Here is a 10,576-nt window from a genome sequence, read left to right as displayed (position 1 = left end):
GGATTCATTATTTTTTCTTTTTGCCTACGTAAAAAAAAAAAGTGTGCTACTATCTAACAGATCTTTATGGTAGTTGAAAAAGCATTTAGCTCCTACTTGTAAATCAGTGCATGGCAAAGCAATTTACTGACACCTCATTATAATTATTTTTCTAATTATAGAATATTTGTGCATATATACATATATGCACATATATATACATACATACATATATATATTTACATGTATATGTACACACCTGCACATGTATAAAGTATATGTATATACATACACTTTGTACTGTTTATAACAATACTGGTTACTACTGGTAAGAAGCAACCTTCAGCTGGATCTGTGTATGTTGTGCATGAGTATTGTTATTCAGACAAACGTAATAAAATTAAGGATATCCACAGATCTACATGCACTCTGCTTCCTACAGGAAACCAATGGAAACTTGCATATGTATTATATTCATCGCTTATTGGCTTTAAGAGGAAAATTGAACATAAAAAGTGTCAGATATAGTATGCAAGAGAGAAAGCTGCACTGGTGTGGTCATGTGATGTGTATGAATAAGGACAGCTGCTTAAAGAGGGAACCTACATAAAAGGGAGACCTAGGAAGAGATGTGAGATAAAGTCATGAAGAATGACCTCTAGATGTTGAGCCTCACTGAAAAAATGACAATGGACTGTAATGACTGTCTGTTGTACTTGTAAAGCAAAAATGAGGCCCTTAACGTATATTGCATATATCTTCCCTTGCATCCAATTTGTTCCTGATGAATCTCTCCTCTCATAAGTTACCTTCCTAACACCCATTCCTTTCACTACTCATCTCCCTAACACCCTCCCCTCCATTACTCATCTGACTATGACACTACTCACTCAGCTGATGTAGCTATGAGAAATGAACTGAACATATTCCATTTCCCTCCCTAGAACCACCTTCATCTTATGCATTCTCAGTCTAATTCCAGACCATTCTTTTAATACTGAACACCCCTTCCACTTCCCCTTTTCCCTGTGCACCTCTCATCTTGTCAATGGCAAATCTTCCATTACCTCAATTTCTCCCACTATTTCCACACTTATCTACCACTGACTTGCATTTTGCATCCTACCTGAACTTCATATCTTTACTGCCTCCTGCTACCTCTGTGACCCAAACCTACTTCCTCTGCCTTCAACTGATATTCACTATTGACCACACTCCTACCATGTTCACCACTCACTGCATTTCCCTTATCCCCATCCATGAATATCAGCCACCTACTTTGCATTTCCACACCCATACCACTTCTATGTTCACCTTCCTGCAACTTAAGGGTGCAACTCGACACATCTTTCTTTTTCCTGTTGGTTTTCAGAATGTAATTTGGAGGATTTATCACTCGATAGTTCAAATAAAAAGAAATTAAAACAAAATAGTTCTTTAGTTTTTAAAATTTTTATTACCGTTAAGAAGTTTTCAATTTAATTTCTTCTGGGAATGCTGAAAATAATTAAAATATACATTATTTCTTGATTTGGATGCAGCCTCATTGTTTTCTGATGATACTTAAATTTTTTTGTGCTTTGTTTATTACTTAGGGATTGAGGAATAGCATAAAAAGCAATGTGCGTTTTAGATGTATAGTTTGGATTGAATATTTTTATGCTGCTTTGTGAAATGCTTCAACAATAGTTTTTTAAAGATATATATTCTTAGTAGTAGTATGGGGGCATGTTCTGTAACAGCATATTGCTGCATTCACCACTTGTTGGTGGATGACACCTTTGCACCCGCCAATCCATGGGCCTGTCTGGGTAGTTGTTGCTGGTGAGAGTTTTATGGGGTCAGAGTGCAAATCTTATCTCAATTTCTTTTAATTGCCTTTTACAACACTCAGAGAAAATGTTGAGTCTTTTCTATGGCATGCTGGTCCCCACATAGCTCTAGAGTAACATGAAATGAAGTGCTTTGCTCAAGAACACAACATGCCACCCAGTCCAGGAATTAAACCCATGATCTGGTGATTGCGAGTGCAGCAACCTAATCACTAGGCCAGCTGCCTAGTGGTTACTTAAATAGCTAATCATGTTTCATGTTAGTTGTCCTTTGGGTATTATAACCCATTTGAGTAAAGAGTTATTGCTTGCAGAGATATATCTGGATGAAGGTGGTTTATTTATGATTTATTGGAGGAATTTTCCCAAGAACCATTTGAATGTTATGAGATCTTTTCTTTTCCTTATGTCTTTGTATGATATTAAAGAGTGTAGAGCCAGTTGAGATGTAATAATTTTTAGTGTTGTGATGTGACATGAGAGTTGATTTTTGTAGAGGACAAATGGCACAAGGACCAAACCTTGGATGAATTTTAAAGTTGATGCTAATGTCAATTGGCCAATGTTGCTGAAATATTTTCTACAGTATACAAATGACATAGCATTCATGCTGACAGTGGAAGGAGTATACTTGAAGTCAAGGTACATGTTACTTGCATTAGAGCCCTTCCCAGAGCCTTTGGAATGTCATCAAAGTAAGTCAGGAGTTGTGTTAGGCTGTCCCTACCATTGCAGAAACCATGTTTAGAATTGAAGAAAATATTATTTTTGAGGAAGTGAGTCACTCAAGATCTCAATAACTCTCTCAAATAATTGGATGATATGACAAGTAAGACCAGTCAGTAAATCATTGAGTGACTTGTTTACTTTTTTGAAAACTGGGACAAGAGACTGAGATGGAAAATTATCAGGAATATAATCAGCATCCAGTAATTTTCTCCAGAGAATAGCTAAAGGAAATATGAGTTGATGTCAACACTCCTTCGGGAATCTCATGGGGAAACCTATTAGGGTCCACAGCTGAATTGGCTTTAATTTGCTTATAGCCAAGGTGCCAAAAGATGTGTCAGATAGGGTGTGCAGAGGGTTTGCTTCACAGATCAACCATAACAGGATTGCTGAACGCAGAACAGAATCTCACCCATGTTTCTGCAACACCATGGAGAATGCTATCTTCATTAACTAAAAACCCAGCAGATGAGACAGCAACCTTATGCTGAGAAGAACACTTTGGAATTGAGTTTTATTTTCTCAATGGTCCACTTTTCCTCTGCTGTTCTTTGATTATCAATGACAGTCTTCATGCAGGTTTGAAGATTATATTTTGTTTTTTATTCTAGCAAAATTTGTGAACTGTTTTGTTAATTCTTCTTATATCTTTTACTTGTTTCTATCATTAGACTATAGCCATGCGGGAGTTTAATGTCTGAAAGGTTTAATCAAACAAATCAACTTCAGTTGTCAAGTAGTGGTGGAGACAGACATAAAGGTGAACATACATACACATGCACACACATGTTCACATGTGTGTGTGTGTATTTATGCATGTATGTGTGTATTATAGCGAACTTCCACACAGTTTCTGTTTCAAATTCACTCCCAATTGATCAGCATTGATCAGTTTGGGGTTATAGTAAAAGACACTTTCCCAAGGTGCTTTCTCTCTCTCTCTCTCTATTTTATTTATCTATTTTTTTGCAGAGTCAAACTCAGTATCTCTTATTGGCTTTTCCCTAGAGAGAAGGGATCCATCTCGATAACTTAATGTATACAATGAAGCAATCTCTATGTAATTCAAAACTCCCTAAAATCTTACTCACATTAAAATAAAGGATGACACATTAGATAATGTAGTCATAAATAACACAATGCCTGAATAAAAGATGGTATGTAATCAGGGTTAGCATGAGGCTAGATAATAATCCTAAATGCATAACAAGGTATTTGCCTCAATGACCAGTCTATTATGCAATTTAACATTTTTCACAATAAGTGGCAGTTACCATCTTTTCAGCAAGTATAGATATTAACATTACAATACTTTCTACAAATGGTGACATATATATAGGAATTTCTCCTGGAATATTGTTGGTAGAAATATTAAGTAAAAAGTTTATAGAAAGAAAAATTGCTATTTACTTTATAAATTTTTCTGTATCCACATAACTGCTCAACAACTTCATTGAATGAATAGTAGCCATAGCAATTTGGTGGGTATACAACCTGTATTAAAAACATTGATAATTCTGGTCATACTAATATAACTGCTACAATATTTATCAACATATAATATTTATCAACATACAATATTTATCAACATTGACAGTTGCATAAAGAAATGCCAATCTATATGAAAGGAACCTGTGGAAGAGGTAGACCCAGGAAGATGTGGGACAAGGTGGTGAAATATGATCTTTGGATGTTGAGTCTCATGGAGGTGATAACAAGGAACCAATACTTTTGGTGGTTTGCTGTGCTTGGGAAGACATGTCAAGTTAAGTGAAATTGTAGTTGCAGCTAGTGCTGGTGACTTATGAAAGATACCCATGCAGGTGACATGTAAAAGGCACCCAATACACTCTGTGGAGTGGTTGGTATTAGGAAGAACATCCAGCCATAGAAACCAAGCCAAAACAGACTGGAGCCTGCTGCTGCAGCTCCAGTCAATCCATCTTACCTATGCTAACATAGAAAATGGATGCTAAAGGATGATGATGATGATGATGATGAAGATACAACAAAAACTGTCAGTATGAGAATAATGTGCTGATTCCCATAACTGTATTTCCCTAAAATACAGCATGAAAGGCTCCAATGGATGGACATAGAGCCACGCTGAGTTTCTGTTAGGTTTGTTCAGCTAATCTGAATGTAATTTTAAAGTTTCAGCTGTTACCGTAACTGATGACCAGTTGAATTATATTTAACAGATGAGTAATGGGTGAGCAAGGCTAAAGTGAACAGGAACCAAAATTTTCATATTTTGAGAATGTGTGTCAAAAAGAAGCAAGTATAGAAGTGTCAAATATACTTCACGCCCACTAGCAACCACTGAAGATTGTTGAAAATGTTGTGTGTGTGTGTGTGTGTGTGTGTGTGAGAGAGAGAGAGAGAGAGAGAGAGAGAGAGAGAGAGAGAGAGAGATGAAACAAACCAAACACAAAAAGGAACAAGTATTAGTTGCTTTGCATGTTAAGGAAAACTATCATGGAAATGTGCAGAAGAGTGTCACTTATATACCAAATTATGAGTGCAATGATTGTTGGTAGAGAGAGATGTTTCTGATGCAAATTTTGAAGTAAATTTGAATATGAATATGCATGTATGTCTTTGAGTAAATATAGATGAGTGGTGAAGCTTAAATGATGTCTTAATACATTTGAGCTGATTCAGCATTTTCACAAGCTGATGTAAGAAAGCAGCTGAAGAAACAGCTAACATAATTTCTCTGTAACTCTAAAAATGTATACTGTATAAAGAGTGATTATGTTTTCATTAATGTGTATATACACATGCAGAACAAATCAACATGGAAAGCAGGAATTTAACAAGAGTGAAAGAAATACAAAATATCTATGTAAAACAGTTTAGAAATAAATGAAATGTCAAGCCATAAATGAATGAGAAACAAGAAAATAAGAGAGAGAAAATGCTTATGATGATATTCATATAACTTTAGCTGTTGGAATCACTTGGCAATAGATTGATTATGTTTTCAACAATGCTGAATTTATACCTCTAGAAGTGCCCAGTAGAAATGTCACACCTTATAGAGCTGATGTCTGAATAAATATGTGGAAGCTGAAAATGAAGGGAAGATGAATTTAACCATTGATCTGAAAGTTCATCATCTTCCCAATCAGTTGTGATTTCTGTGAGATATACTGAATGAAGTCTTTGTTTGATAAGAGATGGAAGCTGATCATATCTCTTAATATATTGTGAATTAAAATTTTTTGTAATATATTCAGTAGGGAACTGAGCATCAAGATTTGCTGTGAGAGGGCTGTTATTCTGTGTTGAATTGAAAGATGGCAGTTGATTGACAGTTTGAAAATCATTTGGTAGAGGTTAGCATTCTTTTGTGAGAAAATGCTGTATGTTTGTCAGTTAACTGAATAAAAGAAGCAAAGAAAATTTTGTATCTTTTGTCATCTCTGGATTGCAAAACATGGTTGAAGCAGACATATGCATGGTAGCTGGTGAATATTGTCATAGTGCATCGCTAAGAGGCAGTGAACAGCATGAAGCAGTTGAAATAGACAGATAACATTTAGAGATTTATGTGGTCAGGTTGTACCTGTCGTTGTATGAAGGATGGGAAAATAAAGACTGTTAGCTTGAGCTGGCAAAATAAACTTTGGAAGAAGGAAATCTACTCAACAGTTTGATTGCAACTCAATGTGCAACCCTGCACACTTTCTCTAATCCAAAACCTCCTGGCCAGAATCTACAATACACCAGAAATCATTATGCATGTCTGTTGCTGCTGGTAGCCACTTGAAGAAAGAGGCAGACCTGCTTTGATGTCACTTCTTCCCTCACTTGTAGCATCTTGTGTCTCTCTTCAATGTCAACTTACTACTCCAGTTATTCTGAATGCCAAAACCAAGAAAGTTTTGGGAATAAAGAATATACTACAGAAGTTGCTACAGGAAAGTTTATTTCAATGGTAATGATTAGATGAGTTGACTCTATGGAAAAGTATTTCTAACCAATTGATAAAGCATGAAAACTTTCAAACGTAGAAAGAATGTGTGTGTATGTGTATCCACTATTTTGTGTTGCAAGAGAGAAATAGTGAAAGGCAGGGAGAGGGAGAGGGATGGGGAGAGAGAGAAAGAAAGAGAGAGAAACAGTGATGTAGCCAGCAGTGGTATCATCGTCATTTAACGTCCATTTTCCATGCTGGTACAGATTGGACAGTTTGATAGGAGCTGGCAAGCAAGAGGGCTGCACCAAGTTCCAATAGTCTGTTTCTATGACTGGATGCCCTTCCTAACACTATCATGTATATGTGTTCATATGCATTACCTTTTACTCTATACTAATTCTCAAACTATAGTACTCTAAAGTTCAGCATGAGAGATTGAGAAACTGATCAATGGTTGCTGAGTGACCAGTTATAACCAATAAAATAGACTCAAACTGAGTTTCTGTTAGATCAATTTACATTTTGGCTCAAATTTATACACAGAGTAGATGTAGCTAACACGAATACTGTTAAACAGTTTCAGCTGTTGCAGTAATTCTTGACCAATTGAATTACATGTAACAGATGAGTAATGACTGGATAAGGCCAAAGTGAATGGGAGCCAAAATTTTCGTATTATTTATGTATGTGTTTATATACTTAACAGTGTATGTGAGCAAGAGACAAACACAAGCATGTATGGCAGGTTAGCAGTGGCATGATATGCCACAAATCTATATCTCATGTAGGTTACCTAAAATATTGTGGCCAGTGGCAGGAGAGTTTATTTCCTGCAAGTTCTTTCTGCTAGCCATATATTGCAGATAGTATGCTTTTTGCATGATGTCTGAGCTACAAAAGAAATACTTTGAACTTTTATTTTTTATATTTACAAAGTCACAAAAGTGTCAATAGTATTCAAAGAGTAACAATATCAATATACCTACATTGTTTGGAAGAGTACACTTCCCTTGGCGCTGACCTTCTTGAAATGTTTGTAGTATTTCTTCAGGATCAGGAAGCTATAATATATTATATAATGAACAAAATCAAAAAAACATTTTGAAAAAGCAGTATGTTACAAATATATCATTCTAACTTGAGAATTATGTATCATTATTATCTTTCTGCTTTTTAAGCAAGGTTACTTCCAAGGTAGCCAATTTAAGCAAAATATGAGATTTTGAAGAGTGAGATAACTGGAGATGATGCAAACATTATATTATGAGTGCTGGGCAGCATTGTAAATCAAAAGAGCACAGGATATTATAATGATGATAGATGATTTTTTAAATTGATGAATAAGGGCTGACCATTTAAGTTTGTATAAATACATTACAACACAATAGTATTTCAGTGTGATGTTTATTGCTACTTATGATCACACACCCTACATTCTGGACATGGCACCTAAAGAAAAAGAATATCTTTGAAGCTGATACAAGGAGACTAAAATTCTGGAAATCCAAGCATGTTCAATTTCTTATGTGAATTGGTAGATGTTACTTGTTCCATACTTGCAGAAAATTTGAACTCGCAACCTAACATTCGTTAAATATCATTCTTAAGAAGTGAGCTATATTATACCTATTTTAAGGTTTGGTGGACTGAACCAGCAAGAATAGGTGTCAGCTACTATTTTATGCTGGCTTTGAAAAAAATAAAACTCAGACCATATAAATATACTCTCAGCTAAAATGTGTAATGATCATATTTATCACTGGGTTTGTCTGATTCATATCAAAAGAAGATAAAGTAATGTGAGATTAAATCCTTGATAGATAGTGAGTATACTTTAGTTTTGAGTCCTTTTTGCTTGTTATTTACATGGAGAATGTACAAAGCATTGATATACTTCAGTTCTCTGAAGGGCCATATGATTCTTATTCTGTTATGAGAACTGTGTTGTGTTCCTTTTCAAGACACCTATTCTTGCTGGTTCAGTCCACCAAACCTTAAAATAGGTATAATATAGCTCACTTCTTAAGAATGATATTTAACGAATGTTAGGTTGCGAGTTCAAATTTTCTGCAAGTATGGAACAAGTAACATCTACCAATTCACATAAGAAATTGAACATGCTTGGATTTCCAGAATTTTAGTCTCCTTGTATCAGCTTCAAAGATATTCTTTTTCTTTAGGTGCCATGTCCAGAATGTAGGGTGTGCGATCATATCCTGCCACAATTCTCTGTTCTTTATTTTATGTAAGTTCCAATTCCTGATGTTTGATGCCTCTTTTTTCTAACCAGTTTGTCAAGCTTAACATCCATATCATCCTCCTAATTTCCTCTGCTTTTTTTTTCCTTTCAATTTTTCCAGTCATCCCAAAATTCTCCAGGACTTCTTTCCTCCTCACATGACCAAGAAATTTCAGTTGTTTTGCCCTTATCTCATGAAGCAGTTTCCTATTTACCACAGCCCAGGTCATCTCTTGTTCATTAGATATTTTGTCCATGCTATCCTCAATATTCTCCTTAAGAACATTTCACAGCTCACCAAGCACCTTTTCATTTCTGATGTTATAGACCATGTTTTACTTCCATATATTAACACAGGGTAGACATAGCATCTCCATATATGGATCTTGGTCATGACACTCATAGCATGGTTTCTCAAGATGTTACACAATTTTGGGAATGCAGATTTTGCCAGCATTATTCATCTTAGTAAAGTCACATGAAGGGACTCACCATATCCAATGCTCTAATAGTTCTGCATACCTATCACACTGGATTGTTATTCCATTCATTAACTCCAAAAGGATGAAAGGCAAAGTTGCTTTTTGTAGGATTTGAATTCTGAGCACAGAATAAAAACCCACACAGTATTTAATTCTAAGCTCTAACAACTTAGCCAATTTATCACTTTAACTTGCAGAATATGCAATATTAACTTGGATGACAGGTGGAGCAGGAGAAATGACATGATGAATATGGAAAATAAATGCTGTTTGAAAAACTTTTTGATGAGAGATGGGAATGTCTGAGGCAGAGGAAGTACAGAAGAGATACTGAGGAACAGCGTTCATTATAGCAACAATAGAAAAGACAGAAAAAGAAGACATAAAACTAGTAATCCCAAGGCAGGAGCCTACTACAAATGTGATTATGTCAATCAGTCAAGTGGCTTTTATCTGGATGCAGTCTAGGATGTCTGTGTGTAACAACAGCACCATTTCTGAAATATTTTCTGACCCTGAACAGTAGGACCAGTGTCTAGGATATAGTACTAACTATAGTAAGAACATGCTTTTGCCTGGAGAGGTCCTCAATGATAGTGAAACCCAGTTCTAGTTAAGAGCTACTCATGCTTAGAGAAGATGCTATGGTGTTTTCTTGATATAAGTTGTAGACTGACAGTGGAATATATTAGTGACTGAAAAAGATAAAGGAAGACGTGAAATTAGATATCAAAATATTGGATCAGGTGAACTAAGTAATGCTTACAGGATTGAGCTGAGAAGAGTAGCCATATGCTAAACTGAAGATCTGTCTAACCTATACCACCTGATAAAACCGGATATGTGTGAGTAATGATTCAAGATTTGAACTTGAGCTCAAATAATCAGAAATCAAGCCATTAAACCTTACAGTTACATTTTCCATGTAAAATATCTGAAATATTTTACCTCTGATGTTACAGAATTTGAGCTTTGGGTTATTTCTCTCAGACTTTCCAAATTTGGTGCCATTTCATTCTGTATGAATAAGAAGAATATTTTAAATATTGAATTATTATATATCACAGAGAAATATTTATGTATCTGTAGTGAAACTACCTCCCGCCATTAGATACAAACTACTATCGCCATTACATACAATCTTCTCATTTAAATATAAATAAATGCGAGCGTAGTAGAGAATCCATTCCTTGTCCATCACGTGACTGATCATTATTCGAATCGGCAACTTCGAACCGTTCCCGCCAGAACGCAAACTGACCAATCACGGCCCCTAATAAGGTCACGTGATAGAGTAAAATTCTGAAGCCTTCGGGAGCCCATAGTTTGTTATAAATAGCTTTAACTCATACCCAATAATTCGTCTCGGTCCAGTTTCTCTTTGAGAACT

General features: G+C 35.5%; 1 protein-coding gene across 2 annotated transcripts in view; it reads right to left on the bottom strand.

Moving 5' to 3' along the window:
- Positions 1-1,412: 1,412 nt before the first annotated feature.
- Positions 1,413-10,576, bottom strand: part of LOC106873768 (uncharacterized) — a 32,007-nt gene continuing 22,843 nt past the window's right edge. For both annotated transcript variants that reach the window (XM_014921269.2, XM_014921268.2), the window contains exons 5-8: positions 10,135-10,203; positions 7,452-7,526; positions 3,951-4,034; positions 1,413-1,476 (exon numbers count right to left, since the gene is read on the bottom strand). In XM_014921269.2, coding sequence (XP_014776755.1) covers positions 1,453-1,476; positions 3,951-4,034; positions 7,452-7,526; positions 10,135-10,203 — 252 coding nt within the window. In that variant the 3' untranslated portion in view covers positions 1,413-1,452. The remainder of the gene's footprint in view (positions 1,477-3,950; positions 4,035-7,451; positions 7,527-10,134; positions 10,204-10,576) is intronic.

Source organism: Octopus bimaculoides, chromosome 2 (assembly GCF_001194135.2).
Source record: "Octopus bimaculoides isolate UCB-OBI-ISO-001 chromosome 2, ASM119413v2, whole genome shotgun sequence".
Lineage (NCBI taxonomy): Eukaryota > Metazoa > Mollusca > Cephalopoda > Octopoda > Octopodidae > Octopus > Octopus bimaculoides.
Note: the sequence above shows the minus strand (reverse complement) of the source record. Positions and strands in the feature narration are given on the sequence as shown.